This window comes from Aptenodytes forsteri, unplaced genomic scaffold (genome assembly GCF_000699145.1).
Source record: "Aptenodytes forsteri isolate BGI_AS27 unplaced genomic scaffold, ASM69914v1 Scaffold270, whole genome shotgun sequence".
Taxonomy (NCBI): Eukaryota; Metazoa; Chordata; class Aves; order Sphenisciformes; family Spheniscidae; genus Aptenodytes; species Aptenodytes forsteri.
The window spans coordinates 273,277-294,771 of NW_008794631.1; the positions used below are offsets into that span (position 1 = coordinate 273,277).

At 41.4% G+C, this 21,495-nt stretch overlaps 1 protein-coding gene across 1 annotated transcript in view; it reads left to right on the forward strand.

Moving 5' to 3' along the window:
* Positions 1-6,806: 6,806 nt before the first annotated feature.
* LOC103894162 (engulfment and cell motility protein 1) overlaps positions 6,807-21,495 on the forward strand; it is a 160,075-nt gene continuing 145,386 nt past the window's right edge. Inside the window, exons 1-2 of the mRNA XM_009273495.1 lie at positions 6,807-6,888; positions 20,667-20,707. Of these exons, the coding sequence (XP_009271770.1) occupies positions 6,811-6,888; positions 20,667-20,707 (119 nt within the window). The 5' untranslated portion in view covers positions 6,807-6,810. The remainder of the gene's footprint in view (positions 6,889-20,666; positions 20,708-21,495) is intronic.

Genomic DNA, 21,495 nt, shown 5'->3' on the forward strand with positions numbered 1-21,495 from the left:
TTTGACTGCCGGATTATTGTTGGTATGGTGGTGGTTGTAGTTTTGGGGTTTTTTTTGTTTTGTTTTTAATTTTTTTTATTTTTTAAATTTCTTGGAAGAGTCTTTTGAATACTTGAGTTTATCAGTTACTTTCCTGATCTCTAATTTGAAGAGCTCATATATTAACATCTTTAGTAAATAGAGCATCTTTATCTGACTGGATGGTGTATGAGTGTTAATTAAATTTGTTTTGTTTTAATTTTTTTTATTTTTTAAATTTCTTGGAAGAGTCTTTTGAATACTTGAGTTTATCAGTTACTTTCCTGATCTCTAATTTGAAGAGCTCATATATTAACATCTTTAGTAAATAGAGCATCTTTATCTGACTGGATGGTGTATGAGTGTTAATTAAATTGCCACAAAGGTTCAGATACCTTGAATAATCAAAACCAAGTTTTTAGTCCTCTCTCCTCTGAATTATAGACGTGTAACTAAAAGTTCCTTAGTAGAAGGAGCGCAATCTTCCAAGAAGCAGGGGAGTTCAAGTTAAATAAGTACCTGAATTCTTTTGGTATGCTTCAATATGTGCTTTAGCAGCAAGACCAGACAGCCTGCTTGCCTGTATTCTGAGTACGTCCAGTTTGTTGTGTTTCCCTCCACCTCTTCCTTTTAAGCACCCTTTAAAACTTATTTTTCTCCCTAGTTTTGAAGAGCACTTTTTTGAAAGTGGGTCTGTCAATGATAGTGAAACCTCAACCACATAAAATGCTTCCTAAGGAGAGGAACAACAAGACGACTGTGGGAAAGGTAAAATACTTTGAATGAAATTGTGAAGAAAGGTTATGGGTTTATGAGAATGAGACAGATGATAACCACATGAATACTCACCATCTTTCCTGGGCGGCTTCGCCAGTGGCAAAAACTGTCCTGTTCTGTATATTTCACACCCATATTCCTAAAATCTCCTCCAATACTAGGTTTCCAGGTATTTTGGAGAGGAAAAGTGGTGTATTTAAACCTGAAGGGTCCAAAGCTCATTTTATCATAATATTAAGTGGTGCATTCCTGGGCTAATGATGTACTTATTGATGAGCAGATCGCAGGTTCAACATCAAAGAAATGTTCCAGTTGGGAAGCTGATGGACCGCTCTGAACCGTGGAAGTCTGTCGAGTAGGGTCAGGTCTTCCTGCACTGTCGGTGGCTGCTGCAGACGGGGTAGCAGCCCCCCTGGGTTGTCTGCTCTCTGAGATTGCCCCTCTTTTCCATCACTTACTAGAATATAGCTCATAGCTCCCGTAGAGCTTTACCTTCCGTTTGTGGCAAAGCATCTGTGGATTTTATTGGCGTGGGTCTGCTGGGCCTTTGACTCCTGTCTAGTTCAGAGGTGAATAGCACTGAACGCGTAACAAAAGGGAAGAAGGCAGCATGAAAGCCTTTTTATGTACACAAAGTGTACATCCAGCCCCCTGGCTTCTGTGCCCTGTGTTTATTTCTTGCAGAGATGGTAGAGCATGTTTACAGCTCCTTAGACTCGGCTGTTCAGTCATGCAGTTTAACTCCAAAAATAACTCTCTTGGGGGATATTAATCCAGCGTTGGATTATCTTTCTAAAATCGTTAATCAGACTTGGTCCCCGAGGGACCTTCCGGCTGAACTTGCCACTTAGTTTCTGTTTGCTGGGGCGGCAGGAGCCGAGCGGAGGAAGCTGATGAGGTTTGACAAGGAGCAGTTACTTACGTAAGGTCCCGAGCGGAGGGACCCGTGTGCCTCTCCTCCCGCTGCGGGTCCTCGTGTGGCCGGCCAGGGCTCAGCTCCCTGCTGGCACCCGCTGTGTCCTGCCTTGTCCTGGCTGCGTTATTGCCCTCCCCTCCGTTTGCCTTGTTTCACTATCGAGAAATGCCATGGGAAAACCTGCCTGCGAGGGGGGAGCGGGGGGATCTGTGCCAGCTTCAGGTGGTTCCTGTGTATGCGACCTTTTGTCCAGGGAGGAGAAACACATGCTTTGTTTTATTAAATTCTCAAATGCGCGTGGCGTTCCTTCGGTCGCTTTTTAATCATTAACTTCCTTTGTGAAATGACCTGGCCTGCTGTTTTAACATTACCTCTCTTCTGTAAAAGAAGAAATGAGCTGTTGTAGGCTGCTGTATTCATATACGACTAGAACTGCTAGTCACATAACTCCTATTAGCCTTCATTTTTTCTCCTGTCTATAGAGTTAGAATACAGTTTATTTCTTGAGAGATGTGCTCTAATAGCTATAAGTTATTTAAAGTACTTGGAGATCCTTGTATGGAAATTGCCAGGGAAATAGCAAAACAAGTTTAAAAAAAAACAAACCAAAAAGTCTTACTGAGAACTCATTTCATACGTGAATAAAATTCTGTTTTCCATGTGCAATGCATAGGTATAAGGGGAAAATTCAACACGTTTTACTGACGTGCTGAATTAATCCCTTAGAGCCAGGCAGGTAAATTGAGAGCTTGCGTGTCTATGCTGATGCATTTTTGCATTAAATTTAACATACTTTGATTTCCAACTTGAGTGTTTATTACTCTGACTTAGTAGACCACTGGAAGGACTGCATAGCATGCTTGAAATGCAGAAATATGCTGTTGTGGTAATAACAATAACTTGCAGAATTTGCGCTTTAATGGGCTAATCTGTCATAGAAAAACCCTATTGATGTAAGAAAGCATACTCAAGTGGTAGGGGTGTTTTGGTTGTGGCTTTTTTCCCCTCAAATTATAAAATGGTGTGCTGCTTAGCATTGAAGTTGCTTTAAACCTCCTCCAGGTTACAGCTGCATGCATGCATTAGGGAAAATAATGGGAAGTTGCCTTCATTTTCCTCAGACCTCTCCTCCACTTCATACACTTGTGCTTGCACATGCATCCTATTGCCTTCAGATTGTGCCTTGAAAATAAACATAAAAATGAGTTGCAAAGTTGCTTTTACATGTCAGTACTTCTCAGATCCCACTGGGAGAGAAAAAGGAATTGCACTTGAGAAAACTCCCTAACTAGACCCTTTAGCGACGTCCGTATCCTTTTCACTGCTTGTCTGCTGCTGGCATAACAAAAAGGAAATCAGTTCTAGTTCTTCATTCACATCATGAGAATTGCTTAATAAATTGGAAGCTGTTTCACACCAGGGATTGTGCCTTCCTTATTTTACTGGGCAGTGTCTAACACACTGTGTACCACTGGAATAAATAGTAGGCAATTTGTAATTGTCAGCACTGTAGATTGTAGAATTTTTTTTGCAATCATAATTTCGTGATGACAGCTAAACATCTATTTTGGCCTTAAAAAAAACCAACAAAACAAACCCAAACTTGTTTCTGGCATTGCCACAAAGGTAGAACGAAACTAAATTACCTTTTGGATCCTGCTTTGGATTCATAAGATTATAAACTAGGAAAAAAAAGTCAGCACGTTTGACTAGGATGTCCACTGAGAAACAGAAATAAATTTGTAGTGATGATTTTATATATGCTTTTCAGCATTCAGACCACACTGTCTCTGAGTTGTTCTTTCTTGGTGGGAGAAGTGGAACTACATCCATTTGTATTAGTTAAAGATCTGTCACTATGCTTTGTGTTTTATGACTCTACAAGCATACATATATTAATAATTATAATTATGTAGGAGATCTGTGCAAGCCTGCATTAAAAACTAGTCATATTGAAATTGTCTTCTGAATGCTGTGGCAGACTTCTCTTGAACCTTGCTTTGGAATGCAAATCCATAGCTGAATTTGATTAACTTACCATCAACTTTCCTTGACTCTTCTTTCTTAAACCATTTGCTTTCTTCCTGCGTGATTCCTTAAGATGGACCACAACTCACTAAAGCAAAATGAGGGTTAATGCCCACATTGGTATGTGAGAGTGGAAGCTTTCTGCAAATCTGTTGCTGCATGATGTCGTTTTGCTTTCATAGTCATGTCCAGTGGCCACGAATCATCATTTTTTTTTTTTTCTCCAGCATTCATTGTGAACTTTGGAGTTTGCTAACCTCCTAGGGGAGGTATTGGGCTGCAAGTTACCTACATTGCCTTTGCCTCTCGCAGTGAGAGGCAACAGTGGTCTGAGTTGCTTCCCTGTCTTCCCAGTCAAAAGAGCGTGTGTTTGCCCATCATTAGGTGGATTCTATGGTTTTTATAGGTCTCCCTTCTCTCTCTCTCTATGTGTGACCTACAGATGATTTTTCTTTTTCATGAAAACTATAGAAGAAACATCATGGGGGGGGGGGGAATAAAACTGTTGAAAATAAGGACTTACTCATCTGAAGCTATCCTCAGTCAAGTTTGTCTGGCAGGAACTGCTGCTGCTCTTTTTGTGTCGTGGGCAGTAAACTCAGGCTCTGGCTGAGGCCCTGGCCGGCTTCCAGTGTCCCTCCTGCCAGGGATGTGGTGCTGTGCCAGAGTGTGCAGGGAGAAACCTGTCAGCCAGGCACTGGGTCAGCCAGCTCCGCTTAAGTGCTGCAGGCGAGTCACCAGGCTGAGACTACCGAGGACTGTTGGGCTGAGGAGGTGGGGAAACACCATCACTGTGAGTGTGGGAGCAAAAAGGCGCTAAGGTCTCAGTTTCATTTGACCGTCAAGGTTGATTAACAGCTCATTGCTGCCAGTAAGTCTTGCTTCTCCTCACCCCCATGTTGTGCCACCTCTGGGAAGCTGTTTGACTTGAACGTGGTAAAAACCAGATGACCGAAAATACTTCTTTGCTGGTTAGTTGAGTCAGTGCGCTGCGCAGCAAGGGGAGTGCTTGTGGGAGATGCAAATGGTGGGAGCGTGAGGTGTCAGGGGAGAAATGGTGGGAGCTTTGCATCCGCTCAGGCTCTATGGGGGGAAAAAGACAGCCAAAAGCAAATGTCTGACTTTGTATGTCATGTCTGTCTTAATGACCAGCAAGCCAGTTGCATGCTTTAATTGTGTTTATTCCCGGTCCCTGTAACATCTACCAAATGTAGACAATATCACTGTGTTTCTTAATCACGTTGTTTAGTCTTTCAAGGCACTTCCTGCAATCCAGTTGTATTTATAGACCATCCATTGTCTTATTTACTGCCTTGTGCTTTGCTTTTGTGGTGATGTGTGATCCTGTCGGCATCAGAACTGCCATTGTTGGAAATAAATTGCTGGAGTGTTAAAGTTCGTAAATTGCTTTTACAGTATGTGTTGAGAACCCTATGTAGAATGTAACAGGGCTTGCAAACACAGAGGACTGAGCCTTTTCAGAGTAGACCAGAAGACACGCAAGAAAAAAGGTAAGGTAGAGCCATATACATAAAGGCTGGATGAACTCCCACTTCTGAGTAGTATGAGAGGAAGGTACAAAATTTCTTGATAAAGGGGTGGCTTCATGATTTTGCTCAGGCTGATCTGAGTTCATGCTTCTGCTGCAGCTGGAGAAAGGTTGTTAGACTGGGTTAGCTGAAGCAGCAACTGAAGGTCGTCAGAGCCTTTTTTTCCTGTACCTGTGTGTGACTTTTGGATGTCTGGTATATTCTGTTAGCTTATCTCTTGCCTTAGCTCTTTCAAAGGGTGTATGTGCAAGCATGTGTCCATGCTTTCACCACTTCCTTCTCTTTTCTGCTAAGAAGAAGTGAGACTGCACCTCTGGGGATTTCTACAGCTTCTCTTGTTTTGTCATACGTGATGGCATTTTGCCGGGTCTCTGCAGAGCGCACGGGAAATGCCGTGGTCGGCATGGAGGACTTGGCAAAGCAAGCAGGAACCTCCCAGTCTGCAGGAGGGTGCATGGGTTGCTGTGTCTGAGAATTGCAGAGCTTTGCTACTTCAGTGGCTGTCCTGCTGCCACCGGGCTGGGAGAGGGGTGCAGAAGGTTTGTTTGCAAGCCCAGAGAGGCACTACACCCACTTGAAAAATGTTTGTTGTTATTGCAAGGTTACAAGCTTTGATGAGCCAAAAGAGACAGAACTTTAAATTCTGCAGAACCTGAGGATTTGGTTCTTTACCTTTCCTTTCCTTCCCCAAAATTCACAGCCTGCACTATTTGACGTGAGATCCTATTGATATTTATATTCTTGCAGAACTGTGACGTTTTATGTAGCTGATTATATCATTGTGAATGTATACGATATCCTTGTGTATTCATGTGTCTGAGATTTACTGTAAGAAGTATTTATATATGGGTATCTCTGGATCCCTTAGGTGAGGATGTGTGTGTGTGTGTGTGTGTGTATGTATATCCGGAAACTGCTGTGTGTTCTGCCTTCTTCCTGACATCCTGGTTGCTATAGTGCGGTGATCTATTTGTGAACACCCAGAAGATCATTGCTATAGTTAAAAGAAACAGTGTTTCCTGGCCATAACTTCCTGGGCAATCTCTTCTCCTGGAGCGCCAGCTTTAACCGCTTCGGTCACGTTCCCTGGGACTCCAGGAGTGACACTGTAACAGGAGCTTCCTCTAGTTTGTCGCTTTTCCCCACCAGCATATTTAATAATATTTAAAAATAGTTTCTCTATTGAAACCTAATGCATGCCTATTATTCACTGTACATTTCAGTGCTTCAGCCATCTTTCTAACAGACTGTCGAGCTGTGCAGTGTGTTGTGGCGTTGTGTCCTGTGTTTGCTTCTGTAATATGTGCCATTCTTCTGCTCTTGCACATACTTACACACATACGTTTTCATCCACCCTGCCCAGCCAGGCAAAATGTAGGAGACGAAGCGGCAGTGCTGGAGTTCTGTCTGAACTGCTGTATTTTTTATTTTTTTTTTTCCTCCCTGCAGGTGTGAATGAGAGACACTCTCTGCAGTATTTAGTGTCCAATTTTACTGGCTCCGAAGAACAGCAGCGTCGCAATGCCCCCTCCTGCTGATATAGTGAAGGTGGCGATCGAATGGCCAGGTGCCTTCCCCAAGTTAATGGAAATAGATCAAGTAAGTGCCTGTGTACGTGTGCTCGGCCGGCCCTGTGCGTAAATAAGTTCTTCTCTGCGTATGTGTGTCTCTGCATTTATGTTTACTTAGACGCACACGTATGTTTCTGTGAGTGCGTGTGTGGTAGAAGGTGTTTTTTATAAGGGGTGTAACCCTCTTCCTCTCTTACTGCTTAATGTTTTTGATGTGTTTAGCTGGTTTTTTGATTTGCTTTTTCTTTTTAAACAGCTGCTTAAATAAGGCATTTACTGCTTGTGTGACCCACTTAACACTTTCGTGCCTTAGTTTGTTCAACTGTAAAATTGCGGTAATGTTGTTACCTCTGGGTGGAAAGTCTTTTCAAATTTTTAGTCAGTGCTTCGCATTTGGAGTATGATCATACTGAATGGCTGCAGCAAGTGCAGATTTTTGGAACTTAACTAGTGGTGCACTGTGAGCAGGAGGATCTTTGCTGTTCCATACAGGAATCTCAGGGCTTGTCCTGTTTAGCTGGTTATTTCTAATGCGGTGGCCCCATGGACTGATTTGAGGCAGTGTGCAGAAGCTAAAAAATTCAAAATTATGAATTAAAGACTCTTTGTAGGAAGTTGTGGGGCGGGGGGAGAAACAAACCAAATCAAGTTACACAAGTGCCATGTTTTATGTTCCGGACTTCGCTGAGATTGGGTTTTTTTGTGGCATGTGCATTAATATTAAAAGCAACATCTTTAATATTTAACAGCTTACCCATAATGTTTTGAAATCGTACAGCATGTTACCTGTTCAGAATAATTATTATTTCTGTAAATAGTATTCAGAGGGAAGGAAAGCGTTTAATAATGTGCTTTAGACCCTAGTGTATCTGGGGACCAAGTACATGATAAAGTTCTATTGGAGAGGAGAAAATTGGAATTCATGCTGAAAATGTTTTACTGAAATGGGATCCTAATTTCTTCATGCAGTGCAATCAGTTTCACTTCTAGTTAACCCTTCTGTGGCATATGCCTGGGAAAGTCCTGCGTGAACTTTGGGGAAACATGGTACTAGAGGGTGGCTGGAATAACAGCAGTATGTTTTTCGGGCACATTGAAAGCCCCTTTAGAGGAAAGGGGAGTTCCCAAGTGTTTAGCACTTTATGGTTTGATTTCCAGACCTGCCAAGCTTATCCATTTTAATTTGCTGAAATTTTTTAGTAAGCATATATCTAGAGATACAAATCTCTTGCCTTCTGGAGTGAAGAATGTTTTACTTTTTTCTTCTTATATAACAAATGGTAGACACTGTGCACACTGTGTTCAAGGAAAGGTGCATGCTAGTCATGATGAACAGCAGGTTATTGCTACCAAGTACAGTGGGGACAAAAATGAACAAATAAAATGCAGTCGCCTTCCAAGCAGCAGTAAAATAATACCAAAATGATTGTTTTTAATTCACAACAGGGCTTAAAGTAACTCTCCAAAAAAACTCGTACCTTATCTGAAATATTAGCTCACTGTCCTGGAACCTTGTTTTTATCTTTATTATATAAGAATTAGAGGGGACAAGAAAGATCAATGCTGACTTATGTTGGGTAGAACTTTTCCAACCCAGCCTGCCAAGTTGTGTGCAAGCTTCTTCATACCAGTTTATGGGGAGGAAGAAGAGAAGGGAAAACAAGGTTGAAAGGGAGAAAGCTAACAGCAGCCTTCTCCTGATGCAGGGGAAAATGGGGGAATGAAGGTTGAGGGTCTCATCCCTCACCTTTCTGACATGGAAAATACAGGTGTGGTGGCAAGAAATGAAGATGGGAAAGAAACATCCCTGCCTAATACCATAGAATGATAGAATAATTTGGGTTGGAAAGGACCTTTAAAGGTCATCTAGTCCAACCCCCCCTGCAATGAGCAGGGACATCTTCAACTAAATCAGGTTGCTCAGAGCCCCGTCCAACCTGACCTGGAATGTTTTCAGGGATGGGGCATCCACCATGTCTCTGGGCAACCTGTGCCAGTGTTTCACCACCCTCAGCGTAAAAAATTTTCTTCCTTATCTAGTCTAAATCTACCCTCTTTTAGTTTAAAACCATTACCACTACCCCTTGTCCTTTCGCAACAAGCCCTACTAAAAAGTCTGTCCCCATCTTTCTTATAAGCCCCCTTTAAGTACTGAAAGGCTGCAATAAGGTCTCCCCAAAGCCTTCTCTTCTCCAGGCTGAACAACCCCAACTCTCTCAGCCTTTCTTCACAGGAGAGGTGTTCCATCCCCCTCATTTTCGTGTCCCTCTTCTGGACCCGCTCCAACAGGTCCGTGTCTTTCTTATGCTGAGGGCTCCAGAGCTGGACGCAGTACTGCAGGTGGGGTCTCACCAGAGCAGAGTAGAGGGGCAGAATCACCTCCCTCGACCTGCTGGCCACGCTTCTTTTGATGCAGCCCAGGATACGATTGGCCTTCTGGGCTGCGAGCGCACATTGCTGGCTCATGTCCAGCTTTTCATCCACCAGTACCCCCAAGTCCTTCTCGGCAGGGCTGCTCTCAATCCCTTCATCCCCCAGCCTGTATTGATCCCGGGGGTTGCCCCGACCCAGGTGCAGGACCTACCCATACACACAAACCTGCACGTTTGCCTTGGTTGGGGATGGCAGCAATGTGGGAGTGAGCCCTGAAAACATAGAGGGTGATACATGCTTCTAAACGTACAGCTCTGCCTTTGGTTCACTTAATGTTAACTTTCCCCCAATCTGTTTCCTTTAAAACATCTATTTAGTTAAAGAACTGTAGTGGAGGAGATGATTCATACCTCAGATGGCTAGCTGTCGGAGATGATAAAGGGGAGGTGGGAAAAGGAAGGCAGAAAAGAGAAATGACTTGCCCATTGACCAGGCCAGTGCCTGTCTCCCAGGTGGGATCTGCTCATTCAAGCACCATTTGACATATATTCAGAAAATCCTAAAAACTTTGCCTTACCAGTTTCTTCCCTCTCTGATCCCTTACCAGCAAAAAACCCCAGTATTTAAAAGAACAGCACTGTATTATTACTTTAAAAAGAACAACAAAAAAACCTCACTGTAGCATGACACAAGTTCTTTATCTTCTAGGGTACTGAGGCTATTCCAAATATTGAAGTACAAATACCATATAAGAGATCAGAGGAAGATCTGGGTTTTTTTTTCTTTTAGGTTGCTTGTTGTATACACTTGGTAGCATTTATTTATATTCAGTTGCACAGTATCCCAATTCACCTGCTGTGTATATGTATATTTTGCTTAGCAATGAAGAGAATAAAATATTTTCAAAACGAGGAAATGTCATTGTGAAACCACAGTGATTGACAATGGTGTACTGGAAGGTGTTGGACCTGAAAAGAGCTCATGAGTATTTTTTCCACCAAGTGTTGTTCAACTTTACATTAAAAACCTTCTCTTCAGGCACATGACTTATGACAACCTGGACTTCATGAGGCATAGAGCTTTTTCTAGTTGATGCTTCTCACTACGTTTCTGTAGGTTTGTCAACCTGGGTTCATCAATGGTGGTCTTAACTTTAATCACACAAAACTAGTCTCACTGAGTTAGAGACTCTTTGCCTGCACAATTAATATATAATTAAGTGCTTTTCAGAACGAGCCTCTGTCCTTAACCTTTCTTCTCATTCATTGAAATGTACTATTTGACGTCAGTTTTACAAATTTTTTTTTTTCCCTGGAAAGTTGCTTTACACAAGGAGGGCAAAACTGCATATAATTTACTGCCCTCTCTTACCAGGTGGGGACTAACTAAATTGCAGTAAAACTAGCAACTGGCTGTTGCCTGTATGCATTAAAGCTGATTTTAAAGCATGTACAAGCTAATGTACCTTTCTGCTTTCTCCTTGAGAGATGGACTTGACTGAATTCAGCTACTTTCTTCCAGAATACTTGGGGTTTTTCACTTGGGTTTCCCCTCATTTCCATCATTTTCCTCAATTAAAAATTTGAAAAATAACATCTAGACTCTCCCCCCTCCCCCGCATAGATCCCTACTGGCAATATTAGTACTGTGGTCAAAATTAATTTTTAATTAAAAGATTTGATTATGACTTTAAGAGCTGGGTATAGGGATGATTTTCCACTTTTAAGTCTTCCTGTCATGTAAGGGGAGGAGTGGAAATGGGTTGGTGTCTGAATTTGCATGGGGATCTTTTTGTGGACTTTTTAGGGGTGCAGTCTGGGGAAGAAACGAATGGTAGATGCTGACTGCCTGTTACCTTCTTCTCCCAATGTTCTGTCTGATTATTCTGGAAGATGTTAAGAGTAGGGCCACACGGGCTCTGTACAGGTGAACTGGGATGTTGTCTAATCCTTCATGTCTTCTCTTATTTGTCCCTGAAATAGACATTTTGTAAAAGGATGTTATTTCTTGTGTTCAGATGGAAATTTGCATGGTTTAATTTCTGCCCATTACGTAGAACTCATTCTCAACTGTTGGTTTTTTTTTTTTTTTTACAGCACAAATTATATTAGGTAAGCCAGTGCTGGTTTCAGGTTACCTGGATACTTTGTTCTGTGGATTTACAGCTTCACTGTGCCTGCTGCAGGGGAAGCAGCTTCCAGGAGAGGCACAAGATGGATATTTGGGGACAATAACTATTTTAGCTTATCTCATTCAAATCCACTCTTGCATGTTAACACAAGTTGTACTAAAATCAGTTTTCTTTAAAGTTGGGGATGAACTTCCTCACTGTTGGAGGTAAACACTGTTCCTAAAGAAAGGAATGGTTTGTAATTAAACCTGGCTGTATAGTCTCTTCCTCCAGATTTACTTTTATCTACCAGATCATTAAATATAGATTAAATTAGCAGATGTGAATCTTTACATTAGCCAAAGAAAAAGAAGAAAAAAAAAAAAAGCTGTGTTTTGCTTTTCAAAGCACAAATCTGGTACAGGGGGCAAAATTTACAGGAGCACTGTGAAATGACAATTTCATGTTAATACAGTGCAGTGCAGCACATGGGAGGAACCATGGGCTGCTTCACATTAATGCTTTCTCTAAGGTTTAGATTTAGTCAGCAAGTTTATATTTTAAGTGTCTTTCAAGTTGTCTCTTCTCTTCTGCCTGTGTATGCTATAAATGTCATTTTAACTGGTGTTTTTTTTCCTTCAGAGAAGTCATTGTACTTCACTGCATATTAAAAGGAAACCAGTAAGATTTTTTTTTTAAAAGGGAACTTTCAAATTATTTTGGGTTTCAGACCTAAATCTGGACCCTTGGGGATTGTTAATTGGTTTAGTGCAGTGTTTCTCAAACTGAGGGGAGAAACGTGGTTCAAAAGGGATTGTGAAATGCTTAATTAGAGGAAAGAAAGTGGCATATCACTTCTGCCATGTGTGTGGACTAAGAATAGCTGTAGTTTCTGCAAGTGCTGTCACTACTAATAGCAGTATACCAATACAATCCGAGCATCACAAGTCTAAATGTATGCAATACTAGTGAGCACCAGCATCGTTCAAGTGGTGAAGAAGAAAGGGATATCAATGTCTCTCTGTACCAGAGGCTGTGGTACAGTACCGTGAAGTGTCGCTCCCTGTGCTTGGTTCGGGCTCCAGGCTCTGGCTCCCTCAAACCCAAGGGGTTTAGTGCTGAGGGGATGAAGGAGTAAAGTGGCTTTTACTTCCTTCCCACAAAACTGCAAAGTTACATGAACTCTTATCCAAAAAGTATAATAGTATTGCAGTAGCTGGAGCTACTGATGCTTTCTGATATGAATGTTGTGAATATTTCCAATGTTATTGCACATCATGAGTTTAAAGTATTTAAACATTTAAGGAAAATGTCAGTGCCTTTAACAGCTGGCAAGATCTCAGTTTCTTGAAGATAGAGGACTAGGAAGCAGCTCGGGGGGGCAGTGGAATCTTATAAAAGTGTTCCCTGCCTGGATGTGCTAGCAGCAGCTCCTTTCTGTCAGGTTGGAGAAGGGAGTTAGTGCTTGAGGCTGCCCACTGCAGCTGTATCTCAGCCATTCTGAAGGAGGACCTTGGTTGCTGCTGATGGGAAGCTTACCTGAAGATAGATGAGCCAAAAGGTGGCTGCCTTTTCAGAAAGATTGAAAAACACTCGGCTAGCTTAAGCCACTTTGCTAAAGGTAGGGCTTGTTTAAAATCAACTTCTAGGTGTTAAACAGATGCTAACAATGATTTAATGAGTTTTATTGCTCCTTGTTGTACCTGTCAGTATTTCAACTTCACAAAACCAAAGATGAAACTGTTCATAAAGCAGATACTAACCAGCATATAAAAATAGAGAAAATATTTAACATTTTTTTAATCCTTTCAGTTTTGTTACCATCAGGGTTTATTAATAGAACTGGTAAGACATTCATATCCACTAACTCAATGTGCCATTTTCTTCGTTGGACTAATGAAAGGTCTTGAATTTAAAAAAAAAAAAGCTGTTCAGCAACAAGAATAACCTTGGAAAAAATAATGCAGATGTTTTAATGCATTGGATATAATTCAGTGCACTAACACACATATAATGAACTAATCGTTAATTGCAATGAGTGTCGAGAAAGATCATTTCTTTTCTTACAGGACTGTGGGGTTTGAGTAGTTATCGTTAGAGCTCCAGTTCTTTGCTGTGGTGGCAGCCAGACATCCTGGATAAAAGGGCAATGTTGTTATCACATGTTAAGTTTTAATAGTCTGGCTTGTCCAAAGCCACATTCCCACTGATTGGTTGGAGTCTTTCAAGGCTGCAAACTGACGTCCTGTGGTGTGTGGCTGGGACCTCATCACTGAAAAATACATAAAAACTTCGTCTTATACCGTTGAATACAGAGTCTGCAGCAAAGCTTAATAGATTGAAGAGGCAATAGCTGTGGAGAAGGGTTAGAAATTGTAAAAGAAATGGGGGGAAAAAAGAAATAGAAATATTTAGTGAGTTACAGTCTAATGGATGCTGTCTATGCTTTCTGCTTGGTGCTGTCTTCTACGTTAGGAAACATTAGTTAAATGCAGTAGAGAGTTAAATATTTTTTTATAGAAGTGGAAATAGAGCCAGGAGACACTTGAGATCCTGCAGAAATAGTGTCCCAGAGTTCCTGATCTCCAACATAAAGGATGTTCAGGAAATAATATTTTAGGAAATAGATGAAACACTTTATTAATTCTCTCCTTGGGTTTTGGTGTGTGGTTTTTTCTTTTTTTTTCTGGCTCTGATTTTGTTAGCCCCATAGTGCTAGCCAGAACCTCCCCATTGGAGCCTGAATTTTGCTGCCTGCAACTGATGGCATTTTCAAGATGAAGGCTGAACATGACTAAGATTGTTGCATCCGCAAATTTTTTTAAGAAACAGCAGGAGTCTCATCTCTTAAAACTTAATTCTGCTATATTTAAAGGAAATGTGTAATGATGAGATTCCTGGAGTTATGCACCAATGAAGTAATTACAAGGTACTTCATCCACATTCTGGCTAGCTGGAGTATCCAGGCGCACTTTGATTCAATTATGTTCACCTTATAGAGCTCCAAGATTGTAGTACAAAAGAGTAATACTAAAAATCCCACGGTATAAATTTTTTTGTGCCTTCACGTAGAGACTTTTTTACCCTGGTAGGTCAGCAGTGTGTCAGTCATGAGCTCTGGGTTTGGGGTTTCTTCGTTCAGTTTTCAAAGGTATGCTCACCTAATAAAGTGGTTGTATGAAGAACCACATCTTAAAGCCCTGCTTTGCATTTTAAACTGTATTTTTAAATACGTGGTACAAGTATGTTGCACGCAAACATGCTGTAATCAACAGCTGTAGGTCCCTAGGTGTTTTATAACTCTCCAGTACTCTTGACTGGGAGTTTTTGGCGTCCCTATTTGCGAAGTACTTGAGGAAACGGGGAATGTTATGGCTTGTTAGGACACTAGATGAGGAGTAAGAAGTTTCTGTAAAATTCTGTTGTTTTGTTGTTGTTGGTTTTTTGTTTTTTTTTTTTTTAATAATATGTTTCATTGCTTCCGTGTTGTACAATCACTTTAACATCCTAAACATATGATCTGTGGGGCAATGCTTAGATCTGGTGAAATGCAGATTTAGGTGTGAGGGTGTCTTTGGGGGAGGGAAGGGAGTAACTGAGGAAGCTGCAGCTGAGAGTGAAGGGGAAGAGGACATGAACACCTGGGTTTCCCCAAGTCGTGTGCTCTGCAGAACCCCTGCTGCTATATTTATACCGAAGTGTTTCTACTGACACGTTAAAACTGCCACCTCAAGGGCTGTGAACTGAGCCACTAAAGCTCTCTCCCATCAGCAGGCTGCACTTGTTGAGGGTTTTGCCTGTCGGCTCCGGGTGCGAATGTTTCCTGCCTTGGGTTGTGTTGCTGCACCGACACAACCGTGTGGTCTTGACCTGGCCTTGGCTGGGTTTTATGGTCTCTGTTACTGCAGTGTTGGGGTGTCCCTGTTCTTCACATATTCACTTCCTCTGGTGCTCCCCTGAGTTGGGGAAATCCTCTTCTCCATCTTTTACCCATGCCTGATGCCTAATTAACAAGTCTGGTCTCACTAATACCCCATTGTAGTGAATGGATAGAGTTGATTCCCAAAGTGGTTCAGAGCAGGTTGAGGAGGCTGAAGCCCAAAGCTCTCCAGTACCTCCTCCTTACAGGAGAAGACCTTGCCTCTTACATCATGAGAAACCAGTGGCAAAGTAGTGAGTCAAGGACCCAGGTGTCCTGGCATCTGGTGTTTGCCGCTGGACAGTCCTGCTTCTGTTTCTGTAGCCTCTGGTGTATGACAGTAACAGATGAAGCTTCCACTGATTGTGAAAAGAGGTGTTTTTCTGTTTTTTAATAGCCATAAAAATGACTTTTGCACTAAAAGATTTGTTAGTAGAATGGTAGCATTAATTATAGACAGAATGGTGTATTTACTGGCTTGAGATTCTGTTTTTTGACAGATGCACAGATCAGCAACAGAACTTTTTTTTTTAATGCTGAGTGTTTTCCACTAACAGATGTGCTGCATCTGCTGTTTTTCTGTGATAGGTTTAACGACAGCAAGGGTTAAGGGTTTTCTTGTTACTTCTGTGATTAAAAGGTGTCAGCCAGGGAAAGTGATATCCCAATCATTGTCCAAAAAAAAAACAACCCCAAACAAAAATAAACCCCGGAAAAAGAAAAAGCAATGAATCGCTGCTAGTCGTTCGAAAAGGAAAGATATTCAACCTTGGCCTAAAAGAAACCTATCTACAATTCCCTGGTATAGGACAAAGTATATCTGAACTGTACGTATAACACAGGTTTCTACCCAGATTTAGGCTTCTGTCCTCTTTACAGTTAAAACATGCACATACGCTTGCTATTTCATTTGGAAGTGCTTTAAACCCAGGTTAGTGTACTGGTGGCTTGAACTGGACCTGGGGCTTGGTCAGCACTGGCGTACTGAATGTTCTTAGCTTTCTTTTGCTTATCCCACAATTTCCCTGGAACAAAACAGTGGCCTGGACTCACCCAGCCTACACTCTTGCATGCCTGTGCTTAGTGCTTCCTGGTGACTGGTTACCTCTATGGGGAGCCCAAGGTGTAGGCATGAAAGGATGAAACTGGTGAGGAAATTGGAATGGGAAATCTCAGTCTGTGTTGTGCAAGTTACTTTAGAAGGGCTACAAAATATTGCACAAGTAGCAAGGGCAGGTACTCAAGAAGACTAAGTTAGGGATCTGTGAGCATCTTAGCACACGAAAGCTGGAGACATGGCCTGAGACATATGCAGGTGAGCACAGAAGTGGTGACTAGGTATTACTGCATGGTGGATGTCATTAGGGCTGCACTTAGCCAGCGTCTTAGACATCACTAGGGCTGCACTTAGCCAGCGTCTTAGACACCTGTACTAACCAGTCAATGCAGATAAAGCTTTATTGGGTGTGTAAATTCATGTCAGCTCTAGTGCTGCCTATGCTTGGTGTCAATGGCAGGATTCTCCCCATGTGTGCAGATCAATAAGTTGCAAGGCCATAATGCCTCATTATCGTTTCCCACTGGATTTCAGATAACAATTTAATACCTACCCTAGGAAGATACTTTTATACTAACCCATGCATTCAGCGCAGACGGCTGTGATATGTTAGCTGAAGGGGTTATCTCGTGTAGGGAGCATAAGATTTACTTTGATCTGAGTTATTTCATGCATTAAAGCTACAGCCTGATCTTCTTAGAGCTTTAAATGAGCATCTCACCATGTGTAAAAGCACACTTCATTTTTGCTAGTGTAGGGGAGGACATAGAGGCAAAAAACCAAAACTAAAATGCACTAGCGCAAAATACTCATTTCGATGAAGGAAAAACTTTGAAATATTTTTGGACTATCTGATTATAAGGAATTCTTTGAAGTACATTGACTAATAAGGTGAATTTGACTTTTCAGAACTGTAAATGCAGCAAAGATACTATGTAAATTTCCATAAACATAATTTTATGAAGATTAAAATAACAAAAACATCAAGTCCATTCTCTTCAATGTCAGGCAAATGCTTACAGCCAGGCAAAAAAAAGTGTCTTTGAATGGCCTGTAGAGCGGATTTACACTGCAGAGAATGGAAATAGGCTTTTACCTCATCTTTCGTGGTTCAAAAAGGAAAAAAAATATAATAGCTCACTTTTGTCTTCTAGTACTGCTACATTCCTATGCATACAGTAAACAGTCATGTCCTGTCGCTGTTATCTAAGCATAGATATGTCTCTTACAGCCTTCAGTAGCAGGACTACGAAGGGGTACTGGACACGACTGCGAGCTGGCTGGGAAGGGGCTGCGGGAGCTGGTCGCTCGCCTGCCTCTCACTTCCAGAGCAAATAAGGGTTTTGTTGGCAGGGAGGCCTGGCCGTGCACTGGCAAAGCAGCAGGAGTGCTGCCGCTGCCCGATCGGCGTGCCGCCTGCCAGAGCCTTCCTGCAGCCCGCGCTTACCAGACCCCTCCAGAGCGATTGCACAGAGGGAGTCGTGGCAGCCCTCGCCTGCTTTCAGTGACATCCCGCTTACAGATGTGAACAGGGTGCGGGTGACAATTTATCTGCTTGATAGGGAAGGGGAAAGTATTTTGTCTGGAGACTTATATGTAGAGGGGGTGCAGCCCAAGGGATGATCAGGATCAGCAGCTTATTAGGATTGCAGTGGTATTTATTTTACATTTATTAATTTGTAAACCTCACTCTAATGCTATCAAATTACTAATTGCAAACTTTCTATCCCAGGAGAATTCCACTTTTTTTCATCCTGTTGCTGATAACTGAGTTGTACTTAGTCACTTTAGTGTTGTAGCAATAGTACCACAGGAGGACAAAGCAGTACCGTGAAAGGCTGGCTGTATTAATAATTTTTATTATTGAAGACCCATTTTGTTTTCCTTTAAGTGTCTAATCAATTTTATAAATTTAGTAATTTCAACTAATCTAGCTGATTTGTTGCTTGGGTTTTTTTTGTTTCAAGTTTTTCATTTCAAATAATGTCATATAATAATGCAAAAGTGGTACAGAATAGGAAAAGGGGGAAGGAGGTGAGTAGGATTGAGAAAGGACATAAAAGCTAATGGTGTAGAGGACTTAGAAGTACCAAAATAATGATTTGGAAAGTAATTGTATACAGCCTTCCCAGTGTTTATGTTATTGCCAGGTTGGGTTGTTAAAGTGTCTTTTTGTCAAAGTTTCCAATGGGAAGCTATAGTTCCTGTGAGAAATAATGGGGAGGAGAGGCAGTTACTCTTTTTGTTCTCCATTGTATTCAATCTGTTAGCTGATATCAGTTAACTTTTGTAAAAGGAATTAATATCCGAGATACAAATTTTGTCACAATAGGGAAATATAGGAGCAGGACCTGCAGTAGCATCCTGAGGAGAGAAGGGGAGGCAGCGTGCAGAGCTGTACTCTCTGCTTGGCAGCAGCTCACCCACAGCCTGGCACACATGTGCTGGATGGCAAACTGGCATTATCCCACTCCAGACAAACTTGGCTCCTCCCTCTTCCCCTCTATCTCTCCTGAAAAATGGGGTTTTATCTTTTGGGGAAGGATAGAGGGAAGAGACCAGTTGGAAGAAGGGATTGCTTTCACAGGATTGCAGAAGCTACAAAACCCCTCATGGAGGAGGACAGCAGGTCAAAGCAGCCACACATAAATGACACTAATTCAGACTGAGGAACTGGTCAGGCTAAAAAACTGTGGGGAAGAAACCACTCTCTTTCTTTCCTGTGTGATCTGCTTTGCAGCCTGGCTATGGCTATGCAAACAGCTGAGCCAGCACAACGGAGAAAAGCTGCTGTGGAGAAGGGACGTGTTGGCTGCTGCAGAAGGGAGCAGTTTCACGCTTCTTGCCTCTTCTCCCATGTGCCAGTATTTGCTAGTCATTTAGGTACATAGGAAGTCAGATGAGGCCATCCAGATGAAAACTATTTCTTTCCTTTTTACTGGGCCAATTTTTAGTTTGGTCATGTTCCCTGATGTGGCTCATCTGGATGTTCATGTGAAAATAGTAATGGCAGTGAAAGAGGAAGGATGGGAAACCAAGGACTGAGAGGGTATGGCAAGGGGGGGACAGGATCCTTTCAGCAGATGCTTTTATTCATGTTTGATTAAAATGATCTTGTGTTACACTTTTCTCTGTTTATAAACTGGCTTAGTTGACTTGGCTGTTGGAATAACAAAACCTTCCCTGAATCTGACCCGATGAGGGATTCCCGTCTCTGGTCTTCTGTCTGTGCAATGACGCAGTTCAGAAAACAAATCCAAGACAAAAATAATTCTCTCTCCCCACTATGCAGCCTGCTACTGAGTTACTTTTAGCCTAATCACTTTTCCATAAACACTAAGGGGAGACTACTTCTTTTGGCAAGTGTTGGTTTATGGGTTGTTGTATGGTGTGTTTTTTGGTTTTTGGTTGTTTTGTTTGCTTTTTAAGAATTCAGTGAACTGGGATTATTGAAATAAATAGAGAGGAGGCTCCTGTGCTGTTCAGGTGATTTGGGGAATTTTCATGAAGCAACAGATCTGTGTGACATTGTGTGGTCATCCAGTATTGGAGAAAAAAGGCTCAGTAGTCACCCAAAAGTGAAATTTGGTCTGTTTCTTTTTGCCGTGCAACTTCATCTATGTTGCATCTATAAAGATGCATTTTCTTTTAGCCAACAATCTTCTAAAAACACTTGTGTGTGCACCCTGTGTCTGTAACAACATTCAGAGCGTTGCAACATCACCAGGCTAGGCTGTTCCTTCTATTTTGGGACCCAAAGCAACAGAGTCGTTTTCAGTCAGTCCAAATGCTCGGGCTTGCAGATGTAGAGAACAAAGCAGAACTGATACATCTGGGATCTTAACACCTTCCAGCTGGTGTTTTATCAGAGGGGAACCTGCATATGTGTACTTAGGAGAGAGGGTTACTGTCATCATATGACCATATCTGAAAGAGACAAAAGGAAGCTTAAAAATATTGACTGTCATCTTGCTTCAGATGTCATTCCTGAAAAACGCTCATGTTGATATCTAAATCTTCTGTTTCTGCTGGGTAATGAGATGCAGTGTACACAAAAGACCCTTTGATTTCTCAGTTGCGAAGCTGAGTTGGTGCTGTATGGGTTAACGTTGACAAAAAGGACTGATAATGTCACCATGCATATGTGTAGAATTACTGTCTTTATAGATTATCAGACCAAAACAGCAGAAAATTTTTGGGTCCTATCAAGCTTGATATTAAACAAAAAAATGAAATACTACTAACTTGTTTTGTTCTTTGCAGTTAGTGGCTTTGGAATCGTATTTTAAGAGCTCAGGGCTGTTCCAATTCGGTGATTTTTTTTTTCTTTCTTTTTTCCTTAACCAGAAAAAGCCACTGTCCTCCATAATAAAAGAAGTCTGCGATGGGTAAGTTCTGCCATATAGTACATACTAGATACTATACTTTTTGAGTTATTAAACCAACCAGGAGATAATTTTTTTTTAAGAAAATCTAGATATCCTGTATGACTAGTCATTAGTTTCTTAAATCTTGTAGTAGTTTTATTTTCAGATTTTGAATTTGCAGTGTATTTTGGATCAATTACTTGCAAGATGAGGTTCCTAACAGAGCATCTCCATCATGTGGGTGGCTCTCATTTAGACTGTTGCTTTTCCGCACAGAGATGCATTTTAGCCGCTCCCTTTACGCTTGTGGCCCCTGCAGTTCATGGGTTAAGGAACTAAAGCACTGACTGTGGCTTTGATTTTTGGGTCTAGTGGCTACTGTAAGCTGGTCCGGTTGATGTGACTGATCACATGAAACTGAAATGTTAATCATAAGTCCTGCGATATGAACTAATAATTGGCTAAGAGAAATATCTTGCTTTAGTTTTAGTATGTTAATATTTGGGGGAAAAAATGCTGTTTTAAGCAAGTGCTACCACAGAGGAGAAACTAGTTTATATTCATCAAATTGCTGCTGAGTTAAAAAGGTGATATTTTATGTGTAATGTAATATATCAACTTAATACTATATGCGTTGGGTATTGTATAAGCTAGCATAAAATTCTGGTGCTGTGAATTTTTTTTGTCTGTTTAGTAATTTAGTGATCTTGTTTACTGGAAGCAAAAATTATGATTGCTATTTTTTATAGATCTAGAATGAATATCAGATCATTATCAACTTATTTTTGGAGTACTGAAGTGTCACTGTA